At 40.5% G+C, this 16,632-nt stretch overlaps 1 protein-coding gene across 4 annotated transcripts in view; it reads left to right on the plus strand.

The window, feature by feature from the left end:
• LOC145437644 (histone-lysine N-methyltransferase SETDB1-like) overlaps nucleotides 1-16,632 on the plus strand; it is a 39,553-nt gene that overhangs the window by 6,631 nt on the left and 16,290 nt on the right. For all 4 annotated transcript variants that reach the window (XM_080314925.1, XM_080314927.1, XM_080314928.1 and 1 more), the window contains 13 exons: nucleotides 152-262; nucleotides 655-781; nucleotides 1,804-2,060; nucleotides 3,625-3,917; nucleotides 5,713-5,794; nucleotides 6,765-6,911; nucleotides 7,827-7,944; nucleotides 9,079-9,180; nucleotides 10,060-10,274; nucleotides 11,568-11,722; nucleotides 12,632-12,775; nucleotides 13,460-13,587; nucleotides 15,990-16,117. In XM_080314925.1, the coding sequence (XP_080171051.1) occupies nucleotides 152-262; nucleotides 655-781; nucleotides 1,804-2,060; nucleotides 3,625-3,917; nucleotides 5,713-5,794; nucleotides 6,765-6,911; nucleotides 7,827-7,944; nucleotides 9,079-9,180; nucleotides 10,060-10,274; nucleotides 11,568-11,722; nucleotides 12,632-12,775; nucleotides 13,460-13,587; nucleotides 15,990-16,117 (2,007 nt within the window). The remainder of the gene's footprint in view (nucleotides 1-151; nucleotides 263-654; nucleotides 782-1,803; nucleotides 2,061-3,624; nucleotides 3,918-5,712; nucleotides 5,795-6,764; nucleotides 6,912-7,826; nucleotides 7,945-9,078; nucleotides 9,181-10,059; nucleotides 10,275-11,567; nucleotides 11,723-12,631; nucleotides 12,776-13,459; nucleotides 13,588-15,989; nucleotides 16,118-16,632) is intronic.

Consider the following 16,632-nt stretch of genomic DNA (forward strand, 5'->3'; position numbering starts at 1 on the left):
AATTACAATGAAATGTCGGTCTTGGTCGCGCGAGTCTCGAGTCCAAGTCGAGTTGTCAGAAAATCGCGACTCGAGTCGTTACAACCCTGGGGGATGTCTTACTGACTGGCGTAATCACGACTGGGTTATCGGTGAAGTCTCATCCATTCAGAAAATGAATGAAATGATTTCGGCGCAACTAAGAAGAGCTGGTTATGAAGACAAAGTGAAGCAAGAATTTGTGCGCGTCAATGAATATTTTGATAACAACATCGCAGATTCGGTGAGTTAACTCGTTTTACATCTTCTACATTTTTTCGCGATGTTAGTTTTGAAAATCCTCATTGTACGTGTATTATTTGATTGTTGGTCTGTGAAGAGTTTTACAGTAGATATTAGTATATTAGCTGTGAATCATACGACATTTGTGGAAACATTGGTACAATTGTGACAATGTATGCATGTATTCAGGGCATGCCAAATGAGACATATCTGAAGTCACAAAAGTAAGTGTAAATATGGGTTGCTTAAGGGTACCAAAGTTATTTTTGAGCAAACCTATGTCATGGTTACCGGTGAAAGTGCGAGACCTAGTTGCCAGTATCGGATCAAAAAGCTGATAACGGCCATGTTGTAGTCAGATGTGCCACTGGCTCTGACAGACATCATTTTCAGATGAACAAAACGCAGAAGATTTTCGACGAACTATCGGAGAACGTAGCGTCTCTTGAAAATGAGGAGAAGGTGCTAAGAAGAGAACTGGGTAGTTACATCACAGCCGCAGACGTGATAATTCTGGACGGTGAGCGTTGTGCATGACTCGAACCAAGTCTTATGACTCGAGAGGCTACGACGGCCTAGACCAGTGGTTCCCAACGTGGGCGAAAATGACGAAGGGGGCGATAGGGGGGCGAAAATAGCGAAGGGGCGATGACGCGTTAAAACGGGGCTATTTTGGAGTCTTTTTTTTTTGATCAACCCACGGAAATTTGGTTGCAAAAGTGTAAAATTCGACAACGATCCGAAAAGTTGACCTTTTTTCTTTTTTAGTCAACCCGCCGATGACTGCAGATTGTATACCGATTTTTCGGTTCACAAAATCTGGGGGGTGATGATCGGCCTTGAGCTTGAAAAGGGGGCGATGAGTCGAAAAAGGTTGGGAACCACTGGCCTAGACAGACATTTCATTGTAACTTCGAAGAATAGTAAAGTCTTTACATGATTGGTAATTCGTCTATCAGCCACAAACTGTTGGGTCTGAGGAAAAATACAATATTATGAATGCGAGCCATTCTATATCACTCGAGCATAGTAGAAAACAGTGGATTGAACTGAAAACTGAACAGTTGGCGCAATGACATGGTCTCGGTCTCGAGTCACAACTCTATGACTCGGACTCGACCTCTACTCACTGACTTGGACTCGGACTTGACTCGGTGGCGACTTGAAAATGACCTGACTTGACTCGAGTCAAAACCTTGAAACTGAGATTGACTTGCGACTCGGAACCTTGTGACTTGGTTACAAATTCAGAGGTTTTCTCGGACCCCCGGTTGAGAACCACAGGTTCTGATCGAGGATTGGGTTAGGGTTGGGTTTGGGGTTAAGATATGAATGAGGGTTGATTTCGGGGTTAGGTTAAGTTTTGGGGTTGTGAATTCGCATGCCAAAGTGACGCATGCTGATCTGTCCGTTTTCAGTATGTCGCATGCTCATATTTTGAGCAACTACTGTCAGTAGGCAAAATTTAGATGAAGTATTACAAGTAGAAGTGATGTCGTAAAATTTTCACTAGAGTGCAAGTGATTTTTGAGTATGTAACAGACGACGAAGACGAGCCTCAAGTCTTCAAGAGAGACCGGCCCGGAAACACGGCAGATCTCATCAGGCTGAAGTGCCGGGGCATCCAGGCGCCCGCGGACGTGGCGGGAATACTGGACCAGAAGCCGCCGCCGACCACAAAGCCCGACCCGCACGGACTCACCATCGGTCAGAAGGTGCTGGCGAATATAAAACGAGCGCAGTGGTACCAAGGCACTATTATTGAGATCAAGGAGCAGGAGGGAAAGAACAGATATAAGGTGAGATTTAATAGTATATATTCATATTGAAATAAACAGGAATATTTTCGGCAGACACTCGTCAGGGGTAATCGTCAGTAACTAGTAGAGAATTGAAAAGAACATCGTATCGGCAAATATGAGGTCACTAAAAAATTTATGCAATCGAGTAAAAATAAAATTTTTATAAACTTTGTACACTGTTCTTTTCAATACTCTTCTAGTTGCTGACAATTAATCAGAATCAGAAACGCAATCAAAAGGAACAAAATCGCAATTCGATTTTATATTGAAGTTTCTTCTAGAATTACAAATGCACCGTTTTTTTTTCAGTGGATTACAATTATAATTGTAGCTACAGGTTTTTTTCCAAGTTAGATTATAATTAAAATTACCGGTACAGCTGCAGTTTTTTCTAAATTAGAACAAAAATCAATTTCAATTCATAACAAATCAGGGTTCGATCTTGTAAGCATGAGAACACAAAATGTCTGTACGTCAAGTTTGGCTTATCACGCGCGATACAGCTCTCCCGTAGCGTTTTCAGGAAAACCAGAAATGAAATTAGAATTAAAGCATGAGAAACATTTCACAAGTTCGATTTTAATTGGATTACCGCCATTTCGCTGTCATTGGTCTAATTCAGGGGTGGGCAACTTGCGGCCTTGAAAGGAAATTTGTGCGGCCGTGGACATGTAATTTAATTAGTATGGGTTGGCGGTCGTCGACCGTATCTAAATAACAACTTGGAATCGTGCGCTACTCGCGAAAGAAATTTGTTTCTGGTACGTTTGGGAGATTGGCAATATCTTACCACTATACCAACAATCCTGATGGGAGGTCAAGAAATAAACGGCATGCAACAAAGTGACCAATAACAATTGGCCCGCCCGAATATGCATCATCATATTTACAAGTTGTCAAATTTACAAATTTTCGAAAACGCTTCCTTGATCAACCCTACATGGGCCGAGAAAGGATAAATATTTGATAGTTATCAGTGAAACTGCTGATATTAATGACAAAATTGATTTGTGAAACTGAAAAAATTTTACGCGTGGCACGACCGTAATCACTCCTAGTAGCTATTGATTCCATGCCCACTAGCGATTTCGATATGTGTAGTAAAAAGATATGAAAATGAGATTAGTCCGAAGTTAACGGAAATGGACAGTTTAACATGGGTATTTGGTGTCCCTGTCCGCCCTTTGCAATCTGAGCCTCACACTACAGATGAATACATCCTCCCCCCCCCCCCATCAACTCTGCAGGTGAATCTAATCACAAGGGCAGAAAAAGGATAAATATTTGATAGTAATATTAATGACGAAATTCATTCGTGTATCTAAAAAAAAAATTGGGCTTGGCGCGACCATAACTAATCTCTGTGACTATCTATAACATGGCCCTTCGCGGTTCACCAGAAATGGACATGGACAGTTTAACATGGGTATTTGGCGTCCAATAGTTCATTGCGGATACATATGTAATCGGGTAATCGGGTCAAAAGGATTCCCACCCCTGGTCTAACTGGACCGCTGTGGTCCAAGTCTGTTCAGAGGCGAGTAATCCGAATTTGTCACAGGTGCGGTTATACAATCCCAGAAGCAAAATGCGTCTAAACGCCAATCACCTAGCGCGCATAGACAGCGCGCAACGCTACGTCGCTGGACAAATACCCGTCGGTTCGCGTATAGCGGCGCACTACAAGTCCGAAGGGGTCTACTCGGGTATTGTGGCTGAGGTGCCCGACAGACGGACTAACAGGGGGCGATATTTGGTGTTTTACGACGACGGCTATGCCATGTACTGTTCCGTGAACAAGGTGTATCTGGTTTACGAACAGATAGCCAACGTTTGGGAGGATATAACATATGTGTAAGTAGTCATTTTCGTGTGCATTTATCAATATAATTCGTCGCAGTCGATCCAGAATCACCACAGTTGTTCATGTTTTGAGATAGCATAAGCGTCCGGCTTCTTGATTGGTAGGCCGTGGGCTCAATCCCCGGCAGGGTCAGACCAAAGACGTGATCAATAAAGCTGGTATCTGTGGCTTCTCTGCTCTCAGCGCTCTGCATTTTCAGGATAGCGTGGAGGGGTGGCGCAATAGGGGTTTTCAAAAATTCCTTTTTTTCTCAAATCATACTGGCTACCTGATAAAATTATTAGGTTACCTTATTTAAGCCTACACACCGAATTTGGTTCGATTCCAACCAGTAGCCGCTTTGCTACAGGAGAAGAAAGTTTCTATTTATGATATAAAAATAGGTTAGGTTGTCTATAGAAGCGATGCTCACCAAATTTGGTTCGATTCCAACCAGTGGAAGCGGAGTTAGTGCCGTCGAAAAATTTGGATTATGAATCAAATATTATTTACGGTGACCAATTCTTTAAATATTCATTATAGTGGTGCTAAATACTATTTTATTCAAATCAAAATTTTTCGTCAGCCAAAGTGAAACTGATTAACTTCGATTCCGCGCAATTGGCCACGAACAAACTCCAAGGGGCGTAATTGATTAGCGCTGATACTAAAACATATGAAGATGGTGTGTCAATACAGAACAGATTCCACAACAGACTTATGAAATAGTTCGTCGTCACCGAGGTGGCGTGTTTAATTGTTTGTGCGGGTGTTGTTGAATAGTTGGTCGAGCGAGATGAGGAATCGCTAATTGACGGCACTACCAGACTCGCTGGGGAGCTTATTTAGGCGTATACGCTCAACTTCGCATTATTATTATTATGATTCGTGTTATCGGCATTTATGCAGGTACTCAATAGGGTGGAGTAAGAAAAAGAAAAATTTGAATATCAAAAAGTGCCTTTGATATTTGGTCCCAAATCTCGAATGAATTACATCTATCATAATTTCAGGTTCCTGCACCCTCTAGTGGCCGTGCAATTTCACCGAACGAGCCGAAAATAGCTAATTTTGCAATATCTTGATATACGCTTATGCTAGAAAGCTAGTTTTGGGCTTAAAAGCCGCAAAAGCAACATGTTTCCATATCACTTCCATAGAACTTTGTCTTGAAATTGTACAGAAAAAAAGTTACCAGCAAACCATTGACTTCTAGGCCGCCATTAAAATGTCGGTAGGTTTCACCAAGTTTGCAATGCCAATTTGCATGTTACAATTTGTTACATTGCTGCTTCAACAACAAAATCTTGTTTGGCGGACCTACAAGTTGATTTATATATCAACCTAGCATAATTTTGACGAGGTAAAGAGACTGGTTGGTAACATGTTGCTTCCGCCGCTTTTGAGCCCAAAACCAGCTTTCTAGCATAAGCGGGTATCAAGATATGGCAAAATTAGCTATTTTCGGCTCGTTCAGTGACACTGCACGGCCACTAGAGGGTGAAGAAACCTGAAATTATGATAGAAGCAATTCATTCGAGATTTGGGACCGAATAGCAAAGGCACTTTTTGAAATTCAAATTGTTCTTTTTTTCACTCCGCCCTAGTACTCAAACCCAATAAATTGATGCTACTATGGTTAATTTGAACCAATTTCAAACCCCACCCTTTCCATGTAAAAATAAAAGCCGACGCCTGTGTACTTGAGCATAATGACTTTTCGCCATTTCGTTGCGGTGTTAGTTATGCAATTTTGCTCGGCCTGACATCGTCAAGCCCTGAGGATTAATATTCGTACTTTCTCAGCCAGACCGCGGAGTACATCAAAGAATACCTGTCGACCAGCGATCACAAGTTGCTGACTCTGAAACCCAAGGAGATGCTGCGAGTACGTCGTCCTGTGAGCAGGGCAGGGCAAAACTCGATTCTGAACCGAGTATTAGACTACGAGTCGAGTGTGTCACACGTTATGACGTCACAACAGTACGAGTAACCTGGAAAGTTTGGAGAAGTAACGTGAATCTTTACTAATGTAAAAGCAATAGTTGTAATTTCCAAGTCAGAACAAAATTAAGTATTCTGTATTTTTCCGCATTCCAGGGATTCGCCGATCGAATGTCCGGTTTCCTAAAAAAACGCGGCGCACCAAATTTGGCCCGATCGCGTCTGGTAGATGTGAAGGCATTGGAGTTAGAAAATTTTGAATTTATGATCGAAATAGTTTTTAAAATTTTGAATTTTACTGTCAACCCCATGAAATCGTCTAGTTATCCAAGAGAACGCTGCTTGACAATTTATGCTCACTTTTGACAGGTAGCAGCGAAGTCATTGCTGTTAAAAATTTTGGATTCGCAATAATAGCCCGGAAGGTGGATACTGGATAATCCCAGAATTATTAATGAAAAACTCAAATAACTTTGCTTCTACGGGCTGGAATTGTGTCAAATTTGGTTTGCATTGCTTTTGTCGACAGCTCTGTAATTTCACGGGGTTGACAACAGTAAAATTTGACTTCTTTTTCGAAATTCTCTTATAATAAATTCGATATTTTTAAACTCCTGGGCTTTCAAATCTACCCGTTGGAATCGAGCCGAATTTGGTATGCAGTGGTTTTTAGGTGACTCAACGATTTAATCAGTGAATCCCCGGAACCCGGGAAAAAAACGTAATTTTTGAGCAGCCGTACTGGCCACCTATTTGATTCTCAGTGGAAAGGAGTGCATAATTTTAGTACTCTTGTAAAGTCCTGTCTCCGTACTCGACGTGGAATCGTCACAAACGATACTCGAATCGTTTTGCCTGGCCCTGCCCGCGCAACTTTGCTTTCCGCGTGCGAGCCGTTCTGTTTTCAACGCCAGGTTGAGTTTAAAGGGGAGTGGCACGACACCAGGTGTGCTACGATCGATTGCAGTCTGGTCGAGGTCACTTACGAAATCGACGGTAGCCGGGAATGGATTTATCGTGGGTCGTTAAGGCTGGAACCGCTTTACAAACAACAACAAATGGTGAATTGATTTGTTAATAACAAAGCTGTATTGTTGCTTTGGCGCAAAATTGAACATCGAACCAGGGTTGTCATGACTCGAGTCGCGATCAACTAATGACTCGATTTGACTCGAGTCAATCTGTGTATTGGCCCGAATCAGTGTGCATGACTCTGACCGAGTCATATGACTAGAGTCTCAGACGGCCAAGACCGACACTTCGTTGTAATTTCGAAGAATAGTGAAGTCACCACACTGTTTGTATTTCGCCTATTGGTACTGGTACTTGAAAATGCGACCAGAAACTGTTGAAGTGAGGAATATTACTATATTTTAAATGCGAACCATTCGATATCACTAAACAGAGTTATAAAAAGAGGTTTTAACAAGACTTAAACTCGAAACTGAGCCTGAGCAGCTAACGCAATGACTTGGACTCGAGTCATAATACCAAGACTCGGACTTGACCCTCTGCTCGCTGACTCGGTGGTGAATTAAAAACGACTCGCCTTGACCCAAGTAAAAACTATAAAGTGAGATTGACTTGTGACTCGGAGCCTTGCGACTTGGTTACGACCCTGCGTCAAACTGAACTAAACTTAATATTTGTTGTACTTCTTTTTTCCAATTCGGAATTTCATTTCATTTTCAAGTTTTCTCGAATTCAGTAATTCTAATTTGAATCTAATTTTGGATGAAATATATGAGATATAAATCTAATGTAATTTGGCAAAGTTGAAAATTCCAACTATGAGTAAACTACATGGTAATAATGTTTTGTGGCGCAAATCATTGTTAAATGCGCCTGTTTTTCCTGTGAAGTTGTGAACCGCTTTCTTGTAGTCTCTAAACCTTAGCTTTTCATAAACATGGGCTTTCCTTTAACTATCTTCGATATTCCTACCTTTCGAACCAAGCGATTTCTCTATATTGCAGAAAGCAAAGGCTATGCAGAACAAGTCCACGACAAGGCTTGCCCGCGCTCACACTGGTGCCCGTGGCGCTCGGTTCGAATACATAGACTTGACTAGAGACTCGTCGCCTAGTCCTCCAAGTATGAGTTTAAGCATATATATATCTGAGATTTTAATTATCTAGTATCTAACAACATAAGTAGGCTATATGAGTATCCATCTATTATATGCATTTGAAATTATCCAAGTATCTAGGTATATGGGTATAAAAGTAACTATGTATAGAATATACATGTATCTAAGATTCTGAGTATCTAAGCATCCAACAACATATGTATTTGGGTATATTAGTACTAAGTATATATGTATCTGAATCTGATATTGTGAGTATCAAGTGTCTAACCATATATGTGTCTGGGCGTCTATGTATCTGATATTCTGAGTAAGTGTCTAACTACGTATGTATCCGAGTATCCATCTAGATATGTATATGGGTACATGAGTATAGAAGTATATATGTATCTGAGATTATGAGTACGTTAATATATACGGACATGGGTATATATGTAACTAAGTATATATGTATATGAGATTCTGAATATCTAAGTATCTAACAACATATGTGTATGTATATGTGTCTGATATTCTGAGTAAGTGTCCAACTACATGTGTATCTGAGTATCCATCTAGATATGTATATGGGTACATGAGTATCGAAGTACATATGTATCTGAGATTCTGAGTATGTTAATATATACGGATATGGGTATATATATAACGGAGTGTATATGTATATGAGATTCTGAGATTCCGAATATCTAAGTATCTAACAACATATGTGTATGTATATGGGTAAATAGAACTCTTAGCTATATATGTACCGGTATAATTATGGATATATTAGTCTCTTAGTATATATGTATCTAAGATTCTGAGTATCTAACAACATACGTGTTTGAGTATCTAAGTATGTTTGTATCTGAGATTTTGAGTATCTAAGTATCCCATCACATGTGTATCCGAGCGTCTTACTAGATATGTATATGGATATATAAGTAGCCACGTATATATGTAGCTGAGATTATGAACATCATCGTGAGTATCTAAATATTGGGCTATATATGTATCAGAGTATCTAAGTGTATATGTATCAAAGCATCTAGCTATATATGTTTATAAATATCTTCGTCTCTGAGTATCCGTATCAGTTTGATTATAACCTTCGCCGCAGCAATCCTCCGAGCACCTAACGCTGAGTCTTGTTGTAATTCCAGGATCACCGGCTCGCAGGGCCGCGCAAGTCGAGGATAGGAAGAAAAATATCGGGAAGAAAAGTACGGGCGGCGTGCCGAAAAACCACTCTGTTAATAACACAGGTATTTTTTTCTATTTTGCTACTGAAGGCTTAAGTCTGGACGATAGTGTTGTTAAAAAATAACTGTAACCTCAAGTTTTACTGGCTGTTTGATAAAATTGTTAGGTTGGCTGATAATGTTGCTCATGAAATTTGGCTCAATTCCAAAAAGTAGAAGTGAAACTGTGAGAGTTGGATTTTTTTTCAAATTTTACAGGCTAACATATGAAATTGCTTAGTGTCTACAAAAATATATTTGACTCCAACGGAAGTTTTTCATTAATGTTTCTAGGATTTGAACAGCTTCTTGGAGGTACAGAAGCTCAATAGGATATACAATTGAATAGTATACCATATTGAAATCAACCCGATTATAAACACAAATTATTTTCAATGGGATGTGGAGCTGCCGTTATGTCCTTCGGGGTCGCATAAAACGCACTTATTTGAACTTTCCCCATCATTCATACTCCTGTGGTGTCATGATCAGGGTTGTAACCAAGTCACAAGTCAAATCTCACTTCGTAGTTTGCCTCGAGTCAAGTCGAGTCATTTTCTATTCACCACCGAGTCAAGTCCGGGTCCAAGTCATTGTGTGCACCGTTCAGTTTTGAGTTCAATAAGTTTCAACCCACCTTTTTCAACTCTGCTCGAGTGATATAGAATGGCTCGCATTCATAATATCGTAATTTTTCTCAGTCCTAACAGTTTCTGGCCCTACTTCCTAAGTATCAGGAGTGATCGAGCAAAATATTAACAATGTGGTGACTTTACTATTCTTCGAAGTAACGATGAAATGGCTGTTTCGGCCGTCCTAGTCCCGAGTGAAAAAAATGACTCGAGTCAAGTCGAGTCACCAAATAACCGCAGCCCGAGAGTCAAGTTCCGTGTTTCTTGTCAGCCGCAGATCCGAAACCGCCGAAAGAAAAAGGCTGGCGCGCGCCATGGGAGCGTCCCAGCACGACGGGACCGGCCAGTAGCACCCCAGTGACAAAACTACCTCAGTCGTTCACCGAGCTACGTGGCGGAGTGGATGTGGCCAGCAGTATTTTGGAGAAATTGACCGGGGCCACGCAAAACGGAGAGAGGCGCGGGAACAATGAACACGTTGCACCGGTAATATTTCGGATTACAACCTACAGCAGGGGGGGCAACTTCTCCTGATGTAGGAATATGGAGTAGGCCTACTTTTGATGAATTTATCAACGTAACGTGGCCTACAGCAAAATTTAACAACAGCTCACCTCATATCATATAAGAGTACATTCTTGAGAGAAATTAGATTAGAACCAACACGAGATCATAGAATCATTTCTTACATTAGATTAGGATTAAATTGCTGGCGTTTCGCTCTAATTAGTCTAATTTGAATGGGAATTGGAATTAGCTCGTCATCCAAGTCTGCGCAAAGGGCGTAGAAAAAGTGAAGCTGTTCCACAGCACATTTGATAACCAGTAATTATCTTACTCGAATCCATTTCTGACTGTTGATGAGTATATTCATATTGAAATGTCGCGAATATTTTCGGCTGACACTCGTCTGGGATAGTCGTCAGCAACTAATAGAGAATTGAATATTGTGTATCAAAGGGGCACCGCACTCTAAAAATGATGTGTTCACAAATTGAAGGGCAAAACGAAACACAATTTTTATCCGCAGCCGTTTTCTTCAGAACGGCACCGTAATGGAGCCGCAATTTGTTGAAATTTCCACAAAAACTTCACGCTCCAGCAGTCACGCAGAGATCGAACTTTGTATGGTTTTTAGCCGATGCTAGGAAGGAAATATGTCGTACACGCCAAGGTCGTTTAGATACCGCGTTTAGCGGAAGATGTTCAGTCAGGAGATTTATCTCAAAATCGGGCCCAGTGTATTCTATTTCTTTAGGACAGAAATAGATAATGTCCTATTCTTATGTATAAAACATTGTTTATGTATAAAACATTGTTAGACATGATGTATTTCTACACTAGGCCCGATTTTGACATAAATCTCCATACTGAACACCATCTGTTGAACTCGGTATCTAAACACCTTGGTGTGTACGACATATTTCCTTCATAACATCGGCTAAAAACTATATAAAGTTTAATCTCTGCGTGATTGCTGGAGCGTGGAGTTTTTTTGGAAATTTCAATAAATTGCAGCTCCATTACGGTGGCGTTCTGAAGAAAACGGCTGCGGCCAAAAATTTTTTTTCGTTTTGCCCTTCAATTTGAGACCACATCATTTTTAGAGTGCAGTGCCCCTTTAACGATCGTATCTCAAAATATGACATCACCTATTGCCGATACACAATGTTCTTTCCTATTCTCTACTAGTTCCCGACGAGTGTCGTTCATTTCAATGTGAAAATAATCTTTAATTCTGTCCCGCGACGAGTTTCTCCATTTCTGACGTTGCTTCAGAAGGAGGACGTTAAAGATCTCGGCCGACGCAAAAATATCGACGCAGCCAAGATCGGAATCGCCACCCCTATCGTATCGAAGCCGTACGTGCGACACACTTGCAGCAAAAAGTGTGTCGAACCTTACAAGGTGAAGGAGCCAGCAAAGCTGATCGGGTTAGTGTTTATAGGGTCATAACTAGGGCGATTTTTTTTTACCTAAAAAACGGAAGATTTTGACCGAAAAAATCTAGATTTTGACATTTTTTTACCTAACGTATGCTAATTAGGTGTTTTCCCATATAATGTTGGAATTGTATTACTTATCTTCATTTCTGTTTGGAACTGTCTGTCTTCTCGAAATAGTTTGCCCTGAAAAAACTTTTTGACGCAAAATGTGACAATTTTTTATATGAAAAAACTTTATTTTAACGCAATCCGGCCCTACGAAGAATTCCAGTCGTTACATCACGTATTATGGTGGAAATATTCAAAATTTGCTGCAATACAACGAAAGATACTTTCCTACATTCTCGGGTAGAAAGTGTCTGTCCTTACTAAGAAGCTTGCCAAGAATGGAGAAAGAATGTAGCTGTAGCTGCTGTTGGCTGACAACACCGAAATTGAGCGTACACTGCTGGTGACACACCGTGTTGCGTCATTTCTGACGATGGTGTACATCACAATTCTTCATCATGCGCTTCTTGATATAAAACCATGCAATGCCTACGCACTACGCAGTGTTGTTTCACTTAAGATATTGCGGTACGTTGAGCATAACTCCATGTCAACCATATTTCATTTGAATGTTTATGATTCACCATGAGCAGACAACGGCAGGCCTATAAAGTAGGCTACAAGCTGTAAAATGTCAAATGATAAGTTCACCGACGGTGCGAAATCTACGATACAAACGAAATGCAGGTTGCAAAGAAAATCGTCTTTGTCAACAAGTTTGACATTTTTTGACCTAACGCTAGAATTTTGACCTAATTTTGACTTTTTTTGACATGTCAAAAAAAATCGCCCTGGTCATAACAGTGATTCTTGAGCTTTACTAACCGGCAAAACACGTACGTATTTCAGTAAAAATCCGTTAGAAAAACCGCTGCACCTCGGGTGGACTCGCGAATTTTCAAAGAAGAACGTTTCCGGGTCGAAATCGTCGCACCACGTTTACTACAAGACTCCGTGCGGACGGACTTGCAGGAGCATGAACGATATCGACAAGTGAGAGAAATTTCTAGCGGTTCGGTGATTCTCTCTCGTTTTCTGAGTGCGCACTAGGGCTGTTCAAAAATAACCTTTTTTCCTTAATCTTGCGGGCTACCTGATTAAATCGTTAGGTTGCCTTAAAAAACGACGCACACCAAATTTGAATTCATTCCAACCAATATTCGCGGTTTACGTAGAGTTTGAAAATTTTGAATTTGCCCTAGAAAAGCAAAAAAAATTTTTTTCAAATTTTCCTGTCAACCCCATGAAATTGTTGGGCTGTCTTCAAAAACTATGCAAAACAAATTTTACTCAATTCCAAGCCGTAGAAGCGGAGTTATTCCAGTTTTTCGATGAAAATTCTTGGATTATCCATCGATCAAGGATAATCCCAGAATTATCAAAGAAAAACTGATTGCATTCATAGTTTCTGGCCCTATTTTCAGTATCAGGACTGATACACGAAATACCAATCGTGTGGTGGCTTTACTATTCTTTGAAGCTACAATGAAATGTCTGTCTTGGCCGTTATAGTCTCGAGTCATACGACTTGCTTTGAGTCATGCACAATGACTCGAGTACAAGTCGAGTCAATACAAAAATTGACTCGGGTCTTTTTACGCATTTGAAAAAATAACTCGAGTCAAGTCGAGTCACCAAAAAGGCGCTAATTTGCGTCGAAATGGTTTTGTTTTCCAGTTATATGAAAGAAACAGGCCTAGAGGACTTGGATTACACCGAGTTCTGTTTCGATCACGCCGTGCGTATCTTCAGCAACATAGAAGCCTGGCCTCGGGACGCCAAATTCAAAATGGAGGATTACTCTGGTGAGTCGGGTGTTGCTTTTGTTGAGAAGGCTTCCCGTTTCAAAACTTTGCTCCAAATTAGTGCAAAATTCGCTGATTGGTGACGCGTCAGGATTTAGGCAAATACGAACTGGGTTTGTCCTATAAGCAGTGTTTCTTGAAGGTTTTAGACCGCGACCCAAGTCTGACTTTTAATGGCATCTTGTGACCCAAGTCTCACACATGAAAAAGAATACATTTTTAACATTAGCATGCTACGTTTTATGGCCGTGTTTGACATAGTATTGCACAGTTGCATCAAACGCAGCTCCGTGAAACATGTCATTAAGTTGAGGACTTGTTTCTCCTCACATTAGCACTGTTCAAACTCATGCCTCAAGAAGCTAATACATACATATCCAATCGACAATGGAAGGTGGCTATGGATTGAAAATACACAATAGCTACATCAGGAATGGCATGCTACAGTATTAGATCTTTGGAATCAGTGCGACAATAGCATTCGATTAATTCCAGACATCCGTACTATATTATAACCTGTTTATGATGAATTGCGCTATCACAAGCGAGACTGGACCAACTATGCCTTGCCTGTGCCTCCCTTCTCCTATCGCGCTTTAGTTGAACAATAAATATGCCATTTCCGTGATTTAGAGAACAATACAAACATTTATTGGTAATATCATCATTGAAAGCATTCACAAGTTTTATTAGATGTAGTCGTATAATTTAAAGAACCACCTCCATGCGGTTTGTCAGGTTATCAATACGCACCAGACACCACTACCTCGCAGGTGGATAGTCATCTCCACCACTTTGCCATAGTTTCATATGGTAACAGTTATTGATGTTTGGTAGGCTACATCATAGTTAAACGCAGTGTGAACGTTTCTGGAAAGGAGTGTCTTCGCCCGACAATGTTCTGATATTTCTTGTTAGTCAAATAAAACATTTCGACTTCCACATCTAAGCATTAAAAATCGTCTACCTCTGGTATAAATCATAACCGAGCTCGCGAAATGAAGTAGATTGTCGGCAATGGGCATAACTATGTTCAGTTTTCAACTACGAGAAACATTATTCATGATGGCAGAATTTTATGCTAAATTCTTCTTATTCTCATATGACTTTAAAGGGGCAAGAATCGTCCGCGATGAAGTTCGGCAACTGATGCGTTGTGACGTAACAAGTTAATGGCGTCGCATTGAAAGTGATATTATTCTCTCATGAGGCCTTCTCATGGCAATCATTATATTGTCTTCCAATGAGATGAAGGCTCAAATTCTAAGTAGCAAAATGAAAGTAATGTGATCACTTTTCCATTGTAATCGTAATCGACTACTTCCAGATTTTGAGGTAATCGTAATCGCAATTGATTACATTGATGAAGTAATCACTCCATGTCTGCTGCCTACTCAGATTGCAAGGTCAATATAGATATCGAAGGTTTAATCCAACCAGCAATGGTCAATTTTGGCCAAGGCTTTGTCACCGCTAATCTTTTTTCACCGCATTTTGCCCAACCGTACGGTGCGGAAGGGGTTGGCCCTCAAATACCTGTGTATCGTATTCCCGCGCCCGCTCGTTGCGCACCCCCCAGACTAAAGCATACCAGCGTTCTCCGACGGTGTTTACCAAAGACACTAATGTCGGACAAATCAATCTTGAATTCGAACCAATTTGTGTAATACAATACAAAGGTCGGCACATTTTCATGATCAAGTCATATGAATGGGTAAAAAGGGCGCTACCCAATACAGTGATCTCGGATATGGACAAACGATCAACACGAAATCGCGTGAAGTGCCGAGAAATTTTTTGTTTCAAGAAATTCAACAATATTACATACGTATTGAAAGATTGCTCTGTTGCGAAGGTGACCCAAAAATTATACCCTTACTTTAAGAACCCCTGTCATAGAATGTACAGTTGAATAATATATTCATGTTGCAATAAACCCAAATATCTAATCGAAATGCCGGTGACATATTTTGCGATACGATTGTTGACATGCAATGTTCTCTCCAATTCTCTACTAGTTGCTGACGATTGCCCCTCACGAGTGTCGGCCGAAAACATTCGGGTTTATTTCACTATGAGTATACTTTTGAATTGTACACTGAAGTTGTGTGCCTCCGAGAAACTCCTCAAATATTAGTAATGCGGGAGGGTTTAAGCAAAACCTGGCCGAGAATACTTAGATCTGTTCCTTCGAAATCGCTACCTGTAAATAGTTCAAATTTACTTTCACCCTCTACCTACGTTTTTAAGGCAAGAACACTTGAAATTTTATAAAGTGCCGAAATCAGAAAGTCCGCTTTTTTTCCAATCCAAATCCATGCTCAACCGGGGCAAAACTAAAACTTCCTTTGGGGTGTAAAATACCGAGGTTTCGATGCGTTTAATTCCTGAAATTTGCACAGGCGGCAAGGAAGCAGTTCCCGTGTCGTGCGTGAATCAGATCAGCGAGGAGCAGCCGCCGCAAATGCCGTACACGAAGCAAAGAGTGCCCGGCATTGGCGTCAAGATCGAGACTTCGTCAGAATACATGGTACGGCCCGGCGTTTTTCGCGTTGATTTTTAATTAGAGCCCCGACCGGTGACTAGCACCTTAACCGATAAGCTCGAGCTATTCAGCCGATATGGCGTTTCGCTTGAGGCGTGTTTCCGAAACTGTAGTGTTCATCTGAAGAGCTTTACAACTATTGCTATGATTGGACATGAGATAAACCAGAAATGACGCATCTGGACCCATGAATATCCCCAGTCTGGCGGTTACAGATTGTATTTCTCTGACTCCCAACTGCCCAGAGACTGACAACTTGTAAAATTTTCAATTTTTTCCAAATTAGATTAGAATTATAGCGCATAGTTTATTACAGAAAAGATTAGAATTAGAATTAGAAATATAGCTACCCACACGGATTTTTCCAAATTAGATTAGAATCAGAATTATAGCTACACAGTTTTTTACTGATTAGATTACAATTAGAATTATAGCTGTAGTTATTTCCAAATTAGATTAGATTTATAGCACACAGTTTGTTACAGATTAGAATAGGATTA

The sequence above is a fragment of the Botryllus schlosseri genome, chromosome 4, assembly GCF_051294905.1.
Source record: "Botryllus schlosseri isolate E-star chromosome 4, Bs_hap1, whole genome shotgun sequence".
Classification (NCBI taxonomy): Eukaryota; Metazoa; Chordata; class Ascidiacea; order Stolidobranchia; family Styelidae; genus Botryllus; species Botryllus schlosseri.